At 37.5% G+C, this 22,939-nt stretch overlaps 1 protein-coding gene across 1 annotated transcript; it reads left to right on the forward strand.

The window, feature by feature from the left end:
• Nucleotides 1-185: 185 nt before the first annotated feature.
• On the forward strand, nucleotides 186-21,992 carry CCDC39 (coiled-coil domain containing 39; the record flags this gene model as incomplete). The annotated part of the gene is made up of 19 exons (XM_010143872.1): nucleotides 186-305; nucleotides 1,416-1,562; nucleotides 2,536-2,694; nucleotides 3,650-3,742; nucleotides 3,828-3,956; nucleotides 5,395-5,586; nucleotides 7,275-7,381; nucleotides 7,709-7,841; nucleotides 11,021-11,215; nucleotides 11,924-12,088; nucleotides 13,228-13,365; nucleotides 14,692-14,900; nucleotides 16,639-16,762; nucleotides 17,692-17,851; nucleotides 19,025-19,131; nucleotides 20,427-20,567; nucleotides 20,701-20,880; nucleotides 21,112-21,200; nucleotides 21,836-21,992. Coding segments are annotated over 19 exons (2,745 nt in total), but the record flags the coding sequence as incomplete, so codon positions are not given.
• Between the last annotated feature and the right edge of the window lie 947 nt (nucleotides 21,993-22,939).

The raw sequence follows: 22,939 nt of genomic DNA on the forward strand, positions 1-22,939 counted from the left end.
GTGCCCTCCCTTAGTCAGCCTCGGGGGTTTCTTCTGAAATCTCTCATTCCGTTGCTGTGAAGGAATGCCATGCGGACTTCTTACATTTTGGGGGTTAGTAATTGCCGTGAATATGTTCATAAGTAGTTGCAAGTAATAAGGACTCAACTGAAAATAGTTACTTGGCAATTCTAACTCTTAAATAGCTCCAGAAAATGCAAAAAGAAAAAGAAAACCTGCAAAATGAGGTGACCAACTTTGAAGAGCGTATAGAAGCAATGACATCTCATTTGAAAAACGTAAGACAAGAGTTCAGCTTCACTCAGGTAAATCGCCACATCCAGCATATCTGGTTTATCAGACTTGTAACCTGAGCATCTCTCTGTGGCTGGAATCCCTATATATTTTCCTAGCTTCATTAAAGATTTGTCAGGACTTTGTTCCAGGGCTTCCACAGGAAACAAAAGTTGAGCTATAGAGCTCGATGATATTATTTGATGGTCATTAAAAAGACCATCCAAGATCAAATGACTGTACCTAGAGAAAACCAAGAAGAATGCATTTTAGAATGCTTTATGAATGGAGATTTTTGTATGTAATAAGAAATGGGTAAAGGAGAATAAAACATCAACGCAAGGGAAAACCAAATTTATGTGCTTTATAATGGTTGAGAGTTAGTTGTGAAATGCTAGTGGAGAGTTAATTCATGGACTTGAAAAATGAATTGAGGTGGTTAAAATGTAAGTCTTTGCTTACACTCTGGCCAAAATGGGTGGTTTAAATTTCTAAAGAGTCCTGAGTCGAAGCTGCAAGCCTTGCAGGTAAAATATCCTACCTGATAAAGTCTGAAGAAACTTCCCTGCAGCTGAACAACTACTTAATTTTTTTGTGTTAAAGTTTTAACCTGCACATAGAAAAAGAGACAGCACATGCTATTCTTTATTTAAGAGAAGCTTCTAGTAAGTAATAAATTTCTTATTATACAAGGGAAAAAAACTTGTTAAGTAGCTTTTCTCAGGAAGATCAGACAATACAGAGATATTGCCACAGGCCAGCGTGGAAGTCTTAGCACAAAACAATTATTTCTTCTGCTGGTGACTCCTGAACCTGACATAAAGACATGGGTGACCAGGAAACTAAGATTTTGATGTAGAAAGATTAAGTTTCTGAATCTTGGCTGAAAAATCTTTGAATTGAGTTTTTAGGGCCATAAATGGTTGATCTGTGGGTATATGATACAATACAATGGGGGTGTATATATATATATTAGGACATACATATTTGAGATACTAAAATAAAGTCACTCTGAAAATTCCTTTGACAAAATCATATGATCTCTGACTCGGGATTTGGTTGTATGTAAAAAAAAAAAATGGGGGTTTTGTTGATATATGCCTTTTATTTGTTGTAAAATACTGACCTGTGTTATTCTCCAGTCTCTTTACAAAGCCAGGGAGAATGAAATTGAAACTGAACAACACTTTAAAGCCCTTGCCGAGAGAGAACATGGACGTCTCAAAAGTGAGATTAAACGTCTGGAAGATGAGATAGTGTCCTTAAGAGAAAAGAAAACCAGTCAAGAAGTAAGATCTAAATTTTTTTCTAAGAGAACATTCGTATTGCAATTAGATTTTATTACTTGTCCTCACTTGCACTTATAGAAATAATGTGTAAGTCAAGAACAGCTAATTAAAAACTCACAAACTGTAATAAATAATCCGGATGTGCTTTCCCCTGTGTCAGCAAGTAGAACGACACTGGGGATCTCCTTGCATAGACTGCTCAAGACACATATCCATATCACCATCATGTTAATCCTCACAGGCATTTTCTTTATGGTTTAAAAATTAAATTGTTGATGGCAGTCTTCCTCCGCCTATAAAATAAACTTGGGGCATGATTTTGAGATCAAAAATTTGCTTTATATTAGAAAAAATTAATGTTGTTTAACAGAACTGTCTCTTTTTTTCTATGAATAATTTAAATTATGTTTGTTTGGTTTTTTACTTGCTCTCTTTCTTCTCATTAAGCCTGTTTGTAATGCCCGGTCTCTCAGAATGGGTAGCAGGATGTGGATATCCCTGCTGTTCAGCTGGATCCAGATTCTCTGCGTGCGTGTCAGGAAGTCTCCTCACTGTCCCGTGGGGCCCTTTGTAAACTGCTATGCAAGACAATGACTTAAGAATGGGCCCTTACTGTGTGAGGGAGACACTGCACCCTATGATGGCTCAGATCAGTTTATTGTGTGGAATAAATAGCCCACATACAGGTATATCTTGCCAGAGGCCGACTTTTCTGGTTAAAATTGTTTGCATTGAAATGCAAATAATTTTGAGGTTTGTGGTAACTTAATGCCTTGTTTCTCCTTGAAGACCAGGACAGGAATTAGCATTCCTCAAGTATAATACACAATTAACTATTAAGAAAACTAGCAATTCTGTTGACAACAAGATGTGTGTAAACTGTTACAGTAGCTTGAACTGTTTTTTTCCATTATTACTCAAAGAATATTAGACATCTCATATTAACCCTTTGATTTATCTCTAATTTTATTAGAACACTATAAATAAAACCACTAAGAAGCTGGAAAACTTAAAACAACAGATGAACTGTGATGAGGAAGTTCTGGAGAGCTGGATAAAGGAATCAAATCGTAAAGATAACGATGCTATCACAATCCAGAAGTACGCAAAACAAGATGAAGGGAAACTAGGAGTAAGTAGAAACAAAAGGAGTTTTCAGAAACAAAACAGGAACCATTTTAGTGTTTGAAGACCTGTTATGTTACCAAGTCAGGTAGGAAGGAGACAAGGCTTTGTACAACAGAGCTTTTAGACTGGTTTCCACTTAGAACAACAGTGCAATTCCATATGGGGTTCATTTTAAAGGTCAGAGAGAACAGGTTTTACAAAAGGTGAAAGATGTAACTGAAGACATTGATTTGTTTGTTCATCTGGGTAAAATTTAAGTTTCTATTTTTCTGAGAAAGTGCACAAACGGACACTAAAGTCCAGAAAACAGTTGCACTGAAGAGAGAACTTTGCTCAAAAATGTGTGCAAATATGTGCGAATGGTGTAGATTTCCCCATCAGAACTGGATTCGTTAATATTGCTGAGAACAAAGTACGGCTGCTTCAGTAAAGGTGCCTGGAATAATGAAGGATGGTATGAAAGACACTCCAGTCACAGGTTCAGACTATAATTCTCACATATTATATTACTTTAGAGATAAGTAACCCTGGTTAATATTCTTTTGAGCCTTTACATAGAGGGAGGAGAATTTTGACCTTTGCTCATTAAATACTCAATCCAAAAACTTAGCTGTGAGACAAACAGTCTCACCGATATCATTTACATTAGCAACTCACACAGTAGAGTAGGGGGATATAGTGAAACAGCTGATGCTGAGGATGCCACGTACACATTTACACACTGTAGAGGGTTACTTTGGCCTCGCTGCAGTCTGGTCTCAAAGGCTGACACGACATTATGGCCTGTTGTACGACAAAAAATGTGGGAGGTTAGATTCTCAAGTTTTTGTTTTCTAAACCGCAATAAAATTGATGCCTCCATAATTCCACCCCTAATTGTAGCAAAGCTTTAAGAAGTTATAAGGCACTATATATATTTGTTTTCAAAACCATTATGTTGTCATATCCTTTCATTTTAGGCATTAACCCTTCAAGTAGAAAAGTTGACCATGCAAGCAAACCAGAAGCGCAGAGCTCTTGATAATGAGCTTACAGAAACCATCACAGCTCAGGTTTGTGCTTAACGTTCTTGACAACATCTTGTTATACATGACATTTTTAAAAGCAGAAATCATGGGGGTTCTTTCTTTTAAACAGATAGAGCTTGACAAGACAGCTGAAGATTTTCGCAGAGTCCATGAGGAGCGGCAAAAAGTCATCAGGCAGTGGGAGAATGCAATACAACAGATGCAGAAAAGAGATCAACAGATTGATCACTGTGCTTTGGTAAAACTGCTGTAACTGAATCGTATCGATGTATCAGCCTGCTCTTGTGTTTGTGGTATTGCTGGGAATTTTGCCGGTTGCACAAAGAGAACACTGAACATGTAATAGATCCAATCGCTCCATGTGCTTACCCCTGTATTTTATTTAAGTGTTTCAAAGTTCGGGTATTACTGAAATATATTCAGAATTTATTTTGAAAGCAGTACCTCAAGGTAAGTATAAGTGCTGTGCTTGATACTGTGCAAGGTTTAATTTGCAGTCTCAAGGTTGTTGGAGGAGGCAAAGCATGCCATTTTCACTATTTTCTCTGATCTAAGAAGCAACAATATGGGGTGTCGTTTCTTACAATTTAAGGACAGTCAACTGCAAGGAGGGAATTTTGTCTGTGATCAAATACAAAAAGAAAACAGAACATTTTAATTGAAGGAATTAGCATTACTACCTCTGTGACAAATGCATGATTAACATTTATGTCAGAATCATGAAAAATAATCACATTAAGGTACATTCACATTAAGAACATTCTGCAAAAGGGGAGACGCACCTGCGCTCTTATAATACAGAAGAGATCATGTTGTGCACTGTCAGTTAGTATTAAATTCGGAAAGATACAGTCTTCATTAGCGCCTTATGCACAGATGGCACAATGGAAAGAAGTACAAATAAAGTATATTTTATGCTGGCTTTGTCAGGAGAAGGATGAACTCTTGGAAAGTTCTGCAGTGGAATAGAACAGATGCACCAGAAGAAGCTTGACGGATCAGTGTAGAGGAAAATTTTATAAATGTGGATTCTAGAGTAACAATGGATTTTTTTTTGGGGGGGGGGTGAGGGGTGGAGGAAGCATAATTGCCTGTACGAGAAGGCTCTACCTAAAGGCTAAACCCTTAGCTGTGATCATTATATTTTTCTGTTTAGAAATATTTCTTCTGGCTTGTTATTTTCTATTAATACCTGTTTAAACTGTGTTTCTGCACAGGGTATATCTCAGACCCATACGGGCAACATATCAGGTCTGTTATGTTGCCCGTATGGGTCTGAGATATACCCTGTGCAGAAACACAGTTTAAACAGGTATTAATAGAAAATAACAAGCCAGAAGAAATATTTCTAAACAGAAAAATATAATGATCTAATTTAGCTGAAATATTTTTAATTTCAAAACGTTTCAGGTCAGAAGATTCCTGCAAAGAACAAACAACAAACAGATACAAAAAAAACCTAACAGGAAAATAACCCCCAGCTCTGGCCAACCTTCCATATATTAGTCATCCACAGAATACTCCTACTGATGCTTTTGTAAACAAGTTTTTTCTTTTTTTAAAATTAGAATCACAGTATAATTACATCTATATATACTTTACATTACATGTTACATCCATAACGTAATAACATCTTAACTAGTGCAAACAAATCTAAAATGTTTTTATCCTGATAGCTAATAACAGAGATAAAACAGGACATCAGAAAGAAAGAAATTGTGCTGAAAGAGAAGACTTCCTTTTTGGTAAACGAAACTCTTAATAATATGGAATATGAAAAGAAAATTTCTTCTGCTGAACGGGAAGGTACCACCCTCCGAAATGAGTATCAAACTCAGGACACCTACAGGGTTCAGCTGCAGGATGAGGTAAGGATAACCAAACAGTTCAGAAAATAGACTGAAACGGTAATTTTTGACTAGATGATGGAGGAAATACTGGAAGAGCATTTGCTTTTCTCTGGTTTAAATAACTGAACAAAATGTTCTCAGTCTACTCATGATCATTGGGATCTGAACCCTCAATCCTTTCATTGATAGTGGTGAAGAGATTATTGTGTATTTTCTGTTGTGTGGGTATAAAATGGATGAGTTTTCTTTTAGATGCTGTAACACTATTAGATGGTTCAGAAGGAGGCGTGTTCTTACCTTTAGCACATACAGACTGCAGTACTGCATAGAGATGAGAGGAATCTCTTCTGGATTCCAAACAATTCTTACCCTGTGCTCTCGGGTGAAGTGAGTGGTGATGGCCCTTGTAGTCAGGTTATAATTCTTGAAAGAAACCAAACCAAAACTAAACCACACACTTTCACACAACTTTCTAAGCAAGAGGGCAGGGCTACCCTGTGAACAAGCCATGTTTGATGCTGTCCATACTTACTGTGTACTTAAATTTAATCTGCAGTTAAAGCTAGGAATGGGCTGCACTGCTTGCTTAATCTCAATGCCGATAGCAGTATTTCTAAGAGGTAATTCAAGTCTCATGGCTCTGTTGAGAAGGGATACACCTGAATAAGCTTTCTTGTCACAAGAAAATGGTAACACTGGGCTCCTCAGCAAGCATGGCCATTTTAAAAAAACCTGCATCTGCTGTTGCCTTAACTTTGGATAGCTTTTCTGTTGAAAAAAAATCATTACCTGATATCCTAATATATCATAATAATAACATCATAAACTGATATCCTAATTAAACTAAAGGTAGCTCAAACAAGATGTAGGCTATTAAATTACCCCATAATTCATGCAAACTTGAGGGTTCACAGAACTGGTAGGTTTTCATGTCAAGCTGTGAGATTCTCGCTTGAAGTTTTTCACAATTAATACTACATAATGTGATAATGAGAACAGTCTCCCATTATTAGGCGTTCGAACACGGTGTTAGACTTCACTTTGACTGACAAGTTGTGACCTCCCAGTTTCCCATTCTGGTACAGAGGGAGACCTGCTCTATACCCTTCCTTGATCAGGTTTCTTCATCTGCGAAAGTGAAAACAATTACACTTAAACTGTTCAGTGATCCTGTGAAGATTAATGAGTTAGTTACTGATTCTAAAGTATTCCTGTCCTGTTTAATGAGTGTATGCTGCCATGTATTTTTAACCAAATTAAATGTCTGTATATTTTTGTCACAGCGTTCCCTTATCTTAATCAAAATAATTCTAGGTACCCTACAAAGTTTGAACTGGAAATATTTATCAGGTATATAAGGGTATCCGTGTTCATAAAGAACCTCACCAAAGTCAGTTGTGCTCTGTAAAGCCATGGTTCCAGTTCTAGAGATGCTGTTCGACAAGAGTGCAACCGACAGCACCTTCATAACTCATTCTATATTCTGAAGTATTTTGTCCCAGTATTTGGATTATGTAAATTAGTCTATTGAGTTTACTAGCTGTGTCAGTTCAGTATACCTCAGAATCTGCAGCACGTCTCATTTGGACCACATTGTTAAAAAGAAACGGTATACTTTCCAGTACATAGGTCCCTTACAGTTTTAAATATTCTAACATGTACTGGAGTAACTAAGAGCTCTATTACTCCTTTTCGTGATTTGTTAGCTGGATGCTTTGAAATCCTCTGTGGACAGAACTGCTTCTGATCTAGAGTCTTTAAGAACACAAGTAACCAATCATCTGAAGAAAGAAATTCAGAAAAAACAAGCCAGGTAAGAAACAGACCTTAAAAAATATCATTTGTTATGATCAAATCCTTGAGCTAGTAAAGAACCTTAAATAATGTGGATGATTAAAGTCTCCAGCTTTCTGGTTACTCCACATTCTACATAGTTTCTGGCACTGGGCAGTTTAGGAAATACTCCTGGTAATTCTTGTATTTAAAGGATGTGAAAAAAATCAGTTAGGGCATTGGTTATCATGGGTTCCAGTTTAGCTTGCTCTGTTAGGCAACTGCTCAGTACGGTATGCTGCTTGGATTTGGTGGTGGTGTATATGCAACATGTACTTAACTTGCTAAACCATGTAATTTTATTTAGATTAAGCTTTCTTAATGAAAAACATGCAAGTCTTTCCAATAAGCTGAAGCTTGTGACTGAGGAGACACTTGGTTCAGAAGAAAAAGCTTTGAGGATGGAAGAAATACTAAAGGAAGAAGAAAAAATAGTCAAGGTAAAATGTTTTTCATGGTTTCTGCAAATGAAGATTCATTTGAATTTGCAAGCTCTATCTAGAACAAACATTTCTGGATTAAAATGGAATGTAAGTATTAATATGACATATAGCTACTTCATCAAATGATGGAGTAACATCTATGTAGATACAGAGATGTTGGGAAAACTCTGGAGGAAAGTAAGAGGTGCTAGTGATTCAGATGGTGCCCCCATACATTTACACAGGATACTGGAACTGTCACTGTACAGATCAGATAATACCAGAATTCTGATGGCATCATGCACTGAACAGGGCATTTATCTCTGACTTCAGCTAAAAGCTACTTACAACTTCTTGGCTTGACTGAAATAAAAACAATTTATTGGAACATAGTAAATTTTGTAATACACTGATGTTCCGCTTCTGCTTTGTAACAATACTTAAAATTTTCAAAATCTATTTTGCTTAGTTATTCTGGGAGTTTGTCTGTAAAGATTGTTTTAGGGGCTGCTGAGGAGCAAGGGTCCTTGCACTTCTATCAGTTTCTCATCAATATGGTTGTTAAAGAGACTCTTGTCAGGATGGTTTTCAGTAACACCAGCACTGAAAACTTCTTGGCTTTAGGAAAACACCACCAAAGCTTAAAGATTTTGAAATCTTTTAATCGGATTTGGCTGGCCTAGTCTCCTCTTCATTATTTTAATTCTACTACATGACACTCTGATACATCTAACTTTTGGTGGACTATTAAATAATTACTGGCTTGCTTTAGGTTTCATTTTCATGATGAATAGAAGTTTTTATCTGAGAAGTGGCATGTACAAGCTGTAATATGCTGACTTTTTAACACGTCTAATAATAGGGGTTTTTTTAAAAAAATTCAGAACCCACTTATGTTGCAAATTAAGCACAGGAATAAAAATATCTAATTCAGTATTATCTGATGAACTCAAAGGGCTTTTGAATAAATGCAGTGTCGTCATGAGATCATCTGAACTTTCCTGCATTTCAGAAAATGTTTCTACTGTTTGTGATTTTCCTGCTAACTGTCTCGAAGTATTTTACTCCTTGGCTTCTGACTGAACTTGAAACAAATATATTTTTACATTTTGCTGGACAATTGAGTTTGGGATATGCTGAAGCTTTCTTCACTGTAAGATGACAAGGTTAAATTAATGTGACACCAGGTGTTCCCACATAAGTGACAACAGAGAGCTGTATCTGTGCATACCATTGTATACTCTCTATTTTTTTTCCATTTTGTGTTTCCTGTAGCCTGTACGTGAAGTAACCCCTTGCAGTTGACAGAGTGCTGTTTTTCAAACTTTTTAACTCCACAGGCATTAACTGTACATTTTAAATACACATACAGAAAATAGAGAGGGGGTGTCTCTCCTTTAGTTTCTTAAATTACAGGCCTTACTGTTTTGGTTTTCCAGATAAATTGAAAACAAGTTGTAACGATAGAACATTTCATTGAAATGAAAACCTTATTTGCTTTCCCTTAAGACTGTTACCAGGGTGGCAAAACCATTAGCAGGGATGCTTTACTTGCGTCCGTGGCGCATAACCTAAGATGACATTGAGCTTGGCAGCTCCACAGCTTCAGGGGAATATTTTAACTAGGGTGAACTGTTCTTGAACAATGTCTGTAATGCATTAGTCAGAAGCATGCTTTCCATCACCATTAGGCACACAGGGCTATTTGCTGCAGATATTAATTTACTGTGAAGAGATATTTACAGGAACAATGTGGATGAAATGTCACCATTTTGCGATTCATTTCTGTGTCACTTCTCCCTCTTCAATCTGTGGCAAAACACTGTTGCAGTGAAGCTTATTGAACGCCTTATCTCTATTATAAAAAACTTAAAGGGAGAGATACACTTTCTATTAAAAAAGTGACTTTAGATATGCAAGAAAGACTATGGAATGAAGGTCAAATCATGATCCAGTTTTAGGAGATGAATTTATCGTTGTCACGAGCTTCAGAAATACAGCTCAGAACTGGGTACATGCATAAAAACCAATTTACTTCTGAAATTAAATGCCTTTGTTCAGGCATGATCCAGCGCCCACTGACAACTATGTACAGGCTACAGGCTGTAAAATGGTACAGGCCATAATGATTTCATAGTAAACTTACACCTCCTTTTTACTTCCCAAATTTTGGGTTTGGAATTGCACTGAAGAGCAAATTCAACTACCAAAAATGTCTGTTTAGTAAAATGTGATTATGAACTCTTAGAGAGGAGTTAACTGTCAACATTATTAAAATCAGCAGGGTGGTTCACAAGCAAATTTCACAGCGTATACATCAAGAATAAGCACATTTTTCATCAGTGCAGGAAAGTGAATTCTAAGGTATTTTGCTACATTAAGTTAAATGTGCATGTTTGAACTCTGTACCAGACTTCAGCTAAATGTAAATGAGTCTTTCAGAACAGAATCGATGCCACATCACTTGTTTTAGAGATGTTACCCTCCAGGAGATGAGCACACTGAACGCCCTGAGCTTTGGAATGTCTTTGGTTATTTGGGTGGCAGAGAGGAAGGAAGGAGGGAAGGAAAGAACAAAGTTGTCGTCTTTGTTAAGGACATAAAAAGAAAACAATCTCAATTTTGTTTGGATTTTTTCTTGTTGTTTTCAGTATATTTCAGGTTACCTGCAGTGTTCAGCATTGTTTTGCTGTAACAGACCCTACTAATTTCCTGCACTGATTTAGGGGTAAATGGCAACTTCTGAGAATAAGGAAGTGATTTTAAAATGTGTAATTACATTTTAAAACAAAATTATTCCAACTTACATAATCACACATATGTACATACATGTGCATACACACAGGTTTTAATAAACCATCAAAAAGCTTTGTATTATATTTCTCCAAATATTCACATACTCTGGAAGCAATAGGCAGCATTTTTTTGAAAGAATGACAGGAATTTCGTTTTCTGGAAGGCTGAAAAGAGCAGCATTCCCATAAAAGAAAAGGTCATATAATTACATCCAAGTTAAAAAAAGTAAAAAAGATTATGTTCTCTTTATATCAAAGACTTTTCATGCCAACCATCTTAAAGACCTATGAAATTCCATGTTCGTATTAATGAATATTGAAATTTTTTAATAAAGTCCAGTAATTCCTCAGAACTGACTTCTGATGTAATTAATTATTACTTAATGACTGATTTGTTGCCAGGAAAAAGAAACAGAAATAAACCAGTTAAAAGAACTACTTTTCAAGAGGACTCAAGAGTTAAAGGTGCAGAAGGATAAGGAGAAGTGTATTCTAGCAGAAATTGAGGGAAGTCGAGCATCACTTAAAAATCTTCAGAGTCAACTGCACAGACTTGATGCAGAAGCATTAAAACAACAAGAATTTCTATACAACCAGGTAAAATTTTAACATACTTTCATGCTACGATTGTTTCTTGGGTTTAATGAGAGTAAATTGCTTGTGTTCTGTAATCTTTGTCAATATCTTATCGCTTTGGAAATGCCATGCAGTATAATTTGAGGTCTGCATTTCTGTCTCTAGATGTATGGATAAAATTGAAATAACTGAAACTTGCTGTGGTATCACCTACAATATCTATTTGTGTATTTCATTATTTTTTGCATCTGCTGCTTTTCCCACTAATTTCTCAGATCAGCTCTTTACTTTGATCCCTCTGAACCACAGACACCCCAGGGTAAATTTTTAAAGCAATACAAGAGGTACATGCCAGAATCCTGTTATTTACTAATTGGATTTTGTGCATATTTCCTATGCACCACTTTGAAAATTTGTTCTTTTATATCAGCATCCACTGGTTACAGCAAGACGGCAACTCCACTGTAAGCCTCCCTACAGCAGACTGTGCTCAGTCTGCTTTATTACTCTGCTAGAAGATTATTCCTGAACCATCACTGCACATCAGTCATCTAAGAATATTTTGCTATGAGGTCTATAAGCCATGAATTATTATAAAAACAATAGCTTAATTGGGTGACTGTCGTAAAGCCAACATTTAGCTCCAAGTTTATATCCAGTGTGTTAGCTTTATAGGAAGGTTATAATTGCTTATCTGACTGTTAATTCTCTTAAAAATTATTTTAACAGGATTTTTATATTCAGCAAGTACAGAGACAGCTGTCACGGTTAGAAGGAGAGGTTAATGCAGATGAAAAACAAGTTTTGGAAGGAAAAGTTGCTGAACTTAAGAAGACCTTAGAAGAAAAGAAAAATGTGTACAATGTTTTACTTGCACAGCACAAGAAACTTCAGGTAACTTCCTTAGAACATCGGGTTGACTGGGTAACATCCAGAAACCTCAGTGAATTAAGCAGATTGGGTCTTATAATTCATAACTTGGTATTAGATTAAAATATACCTGAACTTTGTGTAACCCATGTGGAAAACTTCTTTGTTCCCTATACCTTCCAGAAAAACAGGTCATTATTGCTCAACTGAGACACCTCAGCACGAAGACAAGCAGTGAAACGCTGGAAAGGCCAGCTTAGCTTTCCTCTCAGGATGCGGCCACCTGCTTCCTCATGTCCAGTTTATTGTTAGGACCATGCAGACACAGGATAATGTTGTTCTGTGATGATACTACTTACTTTTGTATTTTTCACAATACAATAGGAACAGTTGCATTTAAAATTGCACTTACCTTTCTTGTAGATGTGAACCAGTCATTACTCTATAGTGAAGTTAGAGGTTTTTTCTAAGGAATGTATTTGTTTATTAATCAGCTATATTTTAGCACACTTAGAAACCTCTCTTCAAAGAGAAACAATACAAAGACTAAAGGCGGGTTTTTAATAACGTATCACAACTGGTTTCTCAAAATTATAGTTAAGGAAAACATTGACCAATTTGGAAGAAACCGCTTATAGGTGAGCCCCCTGGCTGGAGTTCCATGCAGTAACAAGATTTAATGTTGAGCAAATGGTGACCACACTTCAGATTTGAGGAGACGCAAAATCTGAGCCCTGAGTATGAATAAATTCCTGGAAGTCTGTGTCAGTGTTTGATTATATTCTGGAGTATTATTGAAGACAGATGGTTTTATGAAAATGAATTACAAATACCAAAGTCATGGTCAGACACGCCAGGAGATTTTTTTTTTTAATCTAGACCAAAATATATGATTATATTAGAATTGCCTTATTAGCTGAAAGATCTATATTGTCTAAATATCAGTTACTATACTCCAGATAAAACAAGCAGTTACACTAATATTGCAACAGCACTCAGCATAAGGACTGCAGCGCTCTAGACACTGTCTGCAGAGCAACATATGGACACAAGATGATGTGGTTTCTGGCTCCAGGACATGAAAAAAAATATCACTGAAAATTAACTAGTAGCTCTTGTTGCAACCTACATTCATTGAAATAAATTAACTCTTTTGGAAACAGAATGATGTCCATTCCATCAAGAGAGCAATAGATAAGACAGGAGAAGAGACCAGTGGTATCATGATCAAGATGAATGAACTCAATCTTTTCAATGAGAGATCAGATCAGGAGTTAAAAAAAGCTAAAGCCACTAAGCAGGTACAGTATCTTTTGCAGCTTTACTAATACAGGATACGTTTGTTAATTTGTCTGGTTTTTAAAACATAGAAACTCATACTTGATCTGAAGGATGTCATCTGCCTCCCATAGTGCTACATTGTCATATCCCAAAGAACTTTCTCTGTACTTTCTTGACTTACACCTTCCTTCCCAAACTTTGAAGTGATTTTCATCGTTATCTTACTTGGCAAAGTGTTGCTTCTCTGTATACAGCATCAAGTTTGTCTAGGTTAACAATTTAATCACACATTATTTATACCACAATATCCACTTGGTCAGTTGTTTGGTTTGTGGGGTGTTTTTTTTTTTTTGTCTTGGCTTTTTTTCTCCCTGAACAACAATTGCCTTTAAAATAGAAAATGTATTTACTGTTCGAGGACATCTTCACCTAAAACTGAATTTTTAATCTCAATCTGTGATGCCAACTAGTAAGTTTGGCTCAGTTTTGTTACTAAATTGTGATTTTTTTTTTCCAGCAGATGGTTGGATTTATCTATATTCTAATTTAAGGAATTAGAATGGAATTCCCTCTCCCCATATTTTGATAAACAGAAAAAACACTTCCAAATCCTCTTATTACTGCATATTTTTTCCTACAACAAGCTCTAGCCTTCTTAAAGGAAGCGCTAAGGGAGTAGAACAATACCAGGTCTTGGTAGCCAGGGAACAAATTTTTCTATCAACTGAACTGGTGCACTTGCTCCTCAGGGAAAACTCTCTTTCCCAAACCTGTAACTTTTTTGTGATGAAATTCAGGGCAACAAAAGAAAGAAGTTGATGGCATAAAGTAAGTCAGAGAAAAAATGGTAGAGCTTGAGATCCATAAGAGATTTGCATGTGTTTGCATGCCAGTGAAGTTCACCACCTGCCAGTTTCAGTAGCTTGGGTGTATATACATCTGCTCATATAACATGACTTGTAGACCTACAGAATCTAGAACATATTCAGAGATAGTTACAATGCTTCAGGAGAGATATTAACTGCTTCAGGAAGTTCCTTGTAGGGTCTGTTTAATTTCCTTGAAATCACCTAAACTGAAAGAAAGCTGCAGATGTAGGAGTCTAACAACCCGTAACTCAGTCTGCAAGTCTGATCAATTTGTACAGTATCATTCAGGAAACAATCTTAGCCCTGTTGCACTCATCAAGTAAATTCTCAGCAAATGAGAAAGTGGGAACATTTTTAAACACAGAGCAAAATGAGTCTAACAGTTGTGTATATACATACAAAATATAAAATAATGCTTTATGGAAGTTAACTGTTACAAATAATCTCTTACTTTGAGACATTTTTGGCATTTGTTAGGAGATGATAGTTGAAGATAATCTCTTAAAACTAGAATTGAACCGTCTTCAAGATACTCTGTGTAATAAGACAGAGAAAGTTCTATCACTGGAAAAACAAAAACTGGAGTTAAAGAAAGCCATAGGAGAAAGAACTGAGGAAATTAAGATTCATAAGGCAATGCTGGATTCCCAGATAAGACTCGTGGATCAGGAGCGGCAACGCATAAGGTAACTATTCTTATATAAATTAAATTAGTAACTTTTACTGAGTACATTTGGTATGAGGACTTACTGAAAAAGAAGCATTTTACCCAATTTCACCCATAAAAGAAATGGAAGATGAATTAATTCTTGCTCTAAGTTACATACTGAGACAGTTGAGTCCAGCAAGAGATAGAGATCCCTTCTCTGAAATACAAGCCTACAGTTTTCAGCCATGTGGGGAACGAGAGGAGACCCCTTATTCTGTTTGTGACAATCCTCTGCAGTACTGAGAGACAACCTCAGCTGCAGATGTCTTTTTAAAGTAAGTATCATATCTGTGACTCCACGTTTTTCAAAATAGTCAGGAAAAGTGAAGTTGTGTCTGGAGGTATGACAAAGTATTTAAAACAGAAAAGATGCCTTTAAAGAGGATTTGCTCTCAACTGCTTGATCCAACTGGGATTTCTTTGACTCATACAGCATGTGTTTGTTTTGGGGTTAGGGTTCTTTTTCCCTTTTTAAACAAATGAACTCTCCATTATGTGTCCTATGTACATACCCTCTTATAAAGAAATTATATAGAATCACAGAATTGTTTTTGTTGGAAGAGACCTTTAGGATCATCAAGTCCAACCATTAACCCAGCACTGCCAAGTCACCACTAAACCATGTCCCTCAGCACCACATCTCCACATCTTCTAAACACCTCCAGGGACAGTGACTCCACTACTGCCCTAGGCAGCCTGTTCTAGTGTTGACAACCCTTTGGGGAAAAAAAAATTTTTGGTCCTGTCCAACCAAAATCTGCCCTGACCATTTCTTATTGTCCTATCACTTTTCCTTGAAAGAAGAGACTGATCCCAACTTCACTAGAACCTCCTTTCTGGTAGCTGTAGAGAGTGAGAAGGTCTCCCCTGAGCCTCCTTTTCTCCAGGCTAAACACCCCTCGGTCCCTCAGCCGCTCTTGAGCGCATTTGTGCTCTAGACCCTTCACCAGCTTTGTTGCCGTTCTCTGGGCATGTTGCAGCACCTCAAAGTCCTTCTTGTAGTGTGTGGCCCAAAACTATATGAAGCAACTTTCCACTTCTCTGGTAATCAGTGCCAAGTATTTGGGACAGTTTTAGCTCTGGAGTCCTGGTATCAATATCCAGCCAAAAATCAACACTTCAGCAGCTGAACTGCTGAAATCTGGCAGGCATTTTATTCACTCCTCTGCTAACCACACCCCACACAATAGGAAATTAAAGTGATTTAATGTGACTAAAGCTTAACTGCTCACCAGGAGTGCAGACTGGGTGGCTTTTTTCCTTTGATAATTACACAGCTAATTGACACTTCCATGTAATTTGATTTGGGGTTGTTGCCTACTGTTGCTTATGTTCATCGAGTAGTGGCAATATTAAGATAATATCAGCAGGGGGGCAGCTTGTGCAGCTGGAGGATTTAAATGCCAGTGCCAAACCTTTAAGAAATTTTGGGCAGGACTGTGGCACACCCTCCCAGGATGCAATGATCTGGAATATGAAAATAAACTTGACTCAGTTTAGAACTGCAAGAGACCACAGAAATGGCTGACTGGAGCTGGGAGAACACAGGAAGGAACAAAAACCAGTAGAAGAGCAACTGCTGCTCTGCCTGCCCCAGGGCAGGCTGCTGGAGTAACACCAGCAATTTAAACTGCTGTAGCAAGAGCTGCCCACCAAACACTACCAGACAAACACTCTCAACCCACTTATTTTTTTTTTTTTCCAAACTAAAACAGTGCTGAATTTCAAGATCGCATAAATAAAATTGATAAACTGAGATGCAGGTACGAGATTCTTACTGTTGCCATGATGCCACCCGAAGGTGAAGAGGAGAAAACACATGCCTACTATGTAATCAAGGTACTTCATTAACATAATTTGTTACAATTCCAGTATATAAGCTATAGATTTCCCTTGGCTTTACTCAAGTAACTAAGACAACCTCCTTGCCCCCTGCTTATTTTCAGTCTAATTGTTTTATAGTATCTGACACTGTTATTTCAATGATACAGCAATTTCACATGAACCCCTGGGGTCAGTCCTAATGTCAGGGCAGCCTTAATTCTGAGCAGTTCTCAGATTTCCTCCTAAAGCAAAATATTTCTAGCTGCAACCTTGCATCTGAAGTTCATTTTTCCTCATTCTTTCTTAAGTGTTAAATTTCCTAAGGATGGTATTCCTGCTACTAGGGGATCCAGCACAGCAAAAGACGCTCAGTAAAGCTCTTGTGGTCACTGTGGGTGTATACCCTCTACACCTATAGAGCTTCACCTCATTTTGAGGGGCTTTAGAAAATACTTCCCTTCACCACCTGGCTGTGTGTCTTAAATCTTACTGATCAGATAAAGGAAGACTTTCAAGTGAGTAATTCCCAGAGAAACTGGATGATTTTAAACACTCTTTATGGTTCCACAGAACATACAATCTCAACTCTCCCTTGGCTTTTGTGGTTGAAGGAAGCAGAAGTGAAGCACATGCTGCAGCTCACAGCAGCAGTGCAAAGCATGGAGCCTGCTTTGTACACAGTGTGGATCTCATGGCTCACCAGAGCCTTGGGAGCTCAGATGGAGAGGCAGATACCCATAATGAAATCTCACAGAACAACAACTACGGTACATAACCATTCCTTCCAGTTACCTAGGAACTCAAATCTCAGTTGAAGCCTGACAAAGGTCAGCTCCATATCTACCTGGGATTTTACCCCTAAATATTACAGGTATTTTTTGGTGTATAATTGTCTTAATATTTTCAGTATGTGCAGCCACCTAAATTACCAGTTTTATTTTCAGGCTGCACAGGAAAAGGAAGCACTTCAATGTGAAGGTGATGATTTAGATGCAAAGATCTGCAAAGCTGAAAAAGAAATTGTAGCTCTGGAAAACACTCTCTATGTACTTAATAACTGCAACAGCAATTACCGAAACTCTTTCAAGGAAGTCACTGAGACAAGTATGTAAAATAGAAATTTCTATTGCCGCGTAAGTTACAGATAATGGTATAACCTGGGTATGTGGTGGGGAAATTCCACGGCACAAAAGAATGAATCACAGAGAGCAACTCATCTGATAATAGTGAACGAGAGTATGATTCACATGCTACTGTGAATAGTTCAGCAAAGTAAGCACAGAAGCCCATGCAGTAAGATGTAATTAACTAATATTTATGCTCTATCCCCTTTATGTGAAAATCTAAGCCTATAAAAACGCTGTGAACAGTCGTAACTAGAACAGTCAGAAAAGGCAAAGCATAAAGATTTCTGGGGAAAAAAGTCATTACTGGGAGAAAAGATGTGTCATCAAGTACATAGATCTAGTGGATAGAACTTGGCACAGTATAAAGAGCAAACACTACTCTCTGCAGTGCTGCATCACACACAGCTACCAATTCATATGACAGAGGCAGGACAAGCTGTGCCACCATTGGCCTTCTGGGGGTAGACTGAGCCAGCTGGGGCACAGAACTGTACCCAGAGCATCCACACAGGCAGGTTTGGAACACGTACTCCAGTGAAGACTACTGATTCCTTAGCTACACCATGATCATCTCTGATTTCCACATCAAAGTGGGGCAGGGGGAAAGTATGAGCCCAGCATTAGAGAAACAGTGAGGAAGAGTAAAACTTGAACTGCACTATTTTAGTGCTGCACCAGCAGATTTTAAAATATGGACTTACTGAACTACAAGGTTTTGGATATTGGAAATTCCTCAAAATTCTGGGAAAATACCTTCATCTATTGTTTGTTGCCACTTACGCTTCATAAGTTTGCTCTCCAGTGAAACTTTTTTTAGCATATAAGAAGAATCACCATGAAAAATTACATAAATTTAGGCAGAGAAAATATTTGTTCATTTAACTTTTGTGCCCTCTGCTGGCTCTGGAAACTGGCTCTGGCTTTTAAATCATTCTCTCTCATGAAGCCAATTATTTTTTCACAGTGATAAGGAATTAACAGTAGAGTATTTACAAACCCCTTAAACCTTGAGGTCTCTGTAATACTGCTCACACTAATGTAGCAATACGCTGACATGCAGCTAAAGTGCAACTTATTCAGAAGTGAAAATTGAGTTGTATGTACTGCTCGTCCAGCATTAATGCTGCCTCATTGTTTGGTGGGATCACAGGTGAGGAGTATGAGGAAAAACTGAAACTAGAGGAGGAAAAAAGGGCTGCTGATGAAAAATACCGATACAAACAAAGACAGATCAAGGAACTTCAGGAAAATCTCCAGGTAAAATACAAGCAAAAGTTCTGGTCAAACAGAGAAGGCTGCAGCATGTAGCTAAACTCCTGCAAGTCATCCTCTTGAAAGAACAGGAAAATCTAGGACAGATTTTTGCTCCTTGTTTTATCTCCTCTGCTTTGTATGAATGGATACATTTTCTGGAAGACTCTACATCTCCTTTCAGAAATTGAGTGCTTCTTTGAATTTTCTGGAATCACAATGAAACTCCAGCCTTTTTCTTCACATACAGCTAAAAGCTTCAAGCCCCCAGATGCTGGCAGTTGTATTTTTGTGCAGCACACACCTCTATAGTGTATTGTCCTGTCCAGTACTGCAGAGATGAAAATCCACACAACTAGCATCCTGGCATCTACATCCCAGGACTTTTCTAGGGGAATGTATATTTATAGCATTCAGGGTACTTCAGTTTAAACAGTACTAATTCAGCTCAAAAACCTAGCTGACCCTTAGCTTAGCAGGGTGAGCACTAAATGCAGGTAAAGGATAGCTTGTGTTCCTGCTCCACATCAAGGACTTACTCTTGGTTCCCCTTGTTATCGAAAATCCTACTTGGCCCTTAAGAAAGAACAACACTTAACCCTGATGTGTGACATTTCAGTTAGTTAAGATTTTCTTTGGCAGAAGAACTCAAAGGCATCCTGTGAAATCCCACAGGATTATTCTAAGCCCTGACTCACTGGCTACAGGTCAACAAACACCCCTATGGCTTATTCTACCACCTCTGGACATACACCTCACTTCGGAAATACCATCTCTGAAATTAGAGGGACATGTATCTTCATCAGGGAGTAAATCCTGAGATATAAGGTGTTAAGGTCTACCCTTTCCTGCCTTTTCATTTATTTTCTAATAAACAGAGGCACCCTTAGGGAGCCGATTTTATTCATTTCAGTCAAAGGTATCCATCTCTTCCCACAGGAAACCATGTTATTTTGTCTTAGGATAGCTCGTGCTGGCAGGTTGGTTCTGTGCCAAGTAAATTGTAGTCACTGCTCAGAGACGCATCTGAAAATACATACTTAGAACTTCATTAAAAGTACCTTTAAAGTAATTTTCTTAAGAGAAGTAAATTACTTGGTGGTCTCTTTATCTAGGTATTTATCCACTAAACAGTCTGAGAGGCAGAAAGTTCTGAGTTGTCTTATTATTAGTACTAACTGCTTGAGCTGTGTTCAGAACAAGTAGTAGTGAAAACAGCCCCTTCCTCAAAGTAATACAAAAAGTGAAAGGATGTCAGAACTGCTTTATAAACTAAAACTACCGTTCAAATAAATTTGCAGAGCATGGAAAAAAATTTTGATGCAATACTGAAGCAGGAAGCCTTCTTTCTAGAGCAAAAGAAGGAAAAAGAAGCTCTTGTTTTGCAGCTGAAAAAAGACAGTGAAGAACAGAAGCCAAAACTAGAAAGAGTTATAAAACAGGTTTGTATATTCATTCTGACAACTTCTACCTTTATAGTGGTAGACAGAAGTATGGTTAAATTTAAACTGAGCAGGTTCCTGATGAAGTGTTGCATTTTCATAATAGCAATGCTTTAAAAATACTTGTGTTAAGTGTTCCAGACTATCCAGAGAAATTCAGTCTCTGAAGAAAACGAAAACAGAAACGCAGGAAGAAAGAGACATTGACCTTCGTGAACTGAAAAGCTTCAGCAGAAACATCGACAAATTGTTGGTTGATGTTCTAGCAGCAAATCCTGATTTGACTACACCCTTTCAAATGTACTTTTACCAGGTGAGCTTTCCAGTTAACCACCACCAAAATCTTGATTGATACCACTAGTCTACCAACGCATGTCTTTCAAGGGCAATTCCCAAATTCAGCAATGAACTATATACTTAGGGGAAAAGTATTCATCTGCTTTCACCACCTCTTCGAATACCAGGGGTTACAAACCCTCCTGATACACCCAGTCCTATTATCAACTATGAAGTCCACATTTTTTTTCCTTTCCAAATTTTCTAGTCCAACTTAGAGCTTCCTACAATTGCTTCTGCTTGTGGCAGTCAAAGCTCTCGATCACCATCCAGACAAAGCTCACAAGCTTCTACCCGGTAAGTTCTGTCGAAAGTTTTGGGTTTGTTTTGTTTTTTTTAAATTAAAGTTTAAAACATCAAATTAGTCCCTCAGTGACAGAATTCCTCACTACTGAAGGTCTTCTCAATCTTGTCTCTACTTCCTGAACGCTCTATAAAAACTCTCCTTACACTGTCCCACTTGAATTTTACTAGATTTTTCTAGCACACAATTAAGTTTACTTCAGCATCCATCACAGTTTAAAATGAAACAGTTATTGCAGAATAATACATCTACTTTTGCTAACTGTGCTCTAATTAAAAAGTGGTCTCTCATTACAGAAGTGCAAGTTTGAGCTCCAGCCACATTTTGCACTTCACAGTGTGACCTGCCTTTCCCAAATAAACAGAGATCAGACAGATAAGCATGCTTTTACTGATGCCTTTTCTCTGTTCAACATACATTCAACTAACAATGCATGTAACATGCCGAATCACTCAGGATCAAACATTCCCACAGGAAGCGACTACTGGTAAATATCTGCAAAGATCTTTGCAGGGGATCTTACCCAGAATGAGCAATGCTGCTGGGTGGCTTTATTGTAGAGTACCATTAGAAGCTCTCTTTAAACATAACAATTTCTGTACACTGATGAGTCAATTCTGTCTTTCAGATCCTCCAGAAGCACAAGTTCAGGCTCTAGTCAAACTTCCATCAAAGTCATAGATCTGAGCTTGCCCATCGACACTTCTGCAGAAGCAGCTGCTGTTGGTTCCCAGCCATCCAGCAGAGCTAGTGCCTCCAATATTTCTAAATGCAAAAAGTCTTAAGTGATCTGAAGGCCTTAGAAGAGGCTTCATACTAGTTCAGCCTTCTTAACTGATTAGTCTGTAACTTATTTATCAAGGTATATTGGCAATCTTAGCATTAACTTCTGTCAGAAATGTATGATTTACTTCTATAGTATGCAGTAAGTTATCTAAGAGAACTGCTAAGAATGTTTTATATAATAAATTCACCATTAAATTACTTTCTCGTTTTGCTGTTGGAAAACTAAAGATCCGCCAAACCCTCTGGAAGCCATTAATTCACTTTTAACAAAAAGGAGAGTTATGTTAAACCCACTGATCTTCATAAAGTACTATCTTCTCTGCTGTCAAAGCAGTTTTAGTTTACATTACAACAACCCAGGAAAGAAAACAAACACTGAATTTCAAGATCAACCTTGACTGTCATTCAAACAGTCAGATCAGATCTGAACTGCAAGATGAGAGCATATGGTTAAAGTCAGTAAAACTGTACTTTTTCTATTCAAAATTAGAGTATCTTTTTTGCAACTGACCTCTCTGGAATTACTTGGAAGCTGAATTACTTGCAGCTGAAGTACAGCTGATTGTGTAGTTGGCCAGGTGTTAGCTCCTTAGCAAGTTCTGCCAACCATCTTCAGAATTCTCATAAACAGAACACAACTCTTTTCACAGCAATGCAACCACTGCCTTCAAGCTGCCTGTAAAGCAAATACCTGACAACAAACTCAAAGAAAAACCCAAGGCCCACAGCTGAACTTACCTTGACAATAAACCCTGTTTGAAAAGTCTTCTACTTCAACTGGGTTTTTTTACATTACTGAATGTGTTTGATGCATTTACAGTGTCATGCACTTGCCTTCACAGACATGGGGGAGGTTCCGTTCACTTAAGCAGCATATACAACCAGCGCACCAGTATGAAACATCCCAGCAACATTAACAAAAGGACACACGATTAAGAAAAATTAA

Source organism: Buceros rhinoceros, unplaced genomic scaffold, assembly GCF_000710305.1.
Source record: "Buceros rhinoceros silvestris isolate BGI_N320 unplaced genomic scaffold, ASM71030v1 scaffold36229, whole genome shotgun sequence".
NCBI lineage: Eukaryota > Metazoa > Chordata > Aves > Bucerotiformes > Bucerotidae > Buceros > Buceros rhinoceros.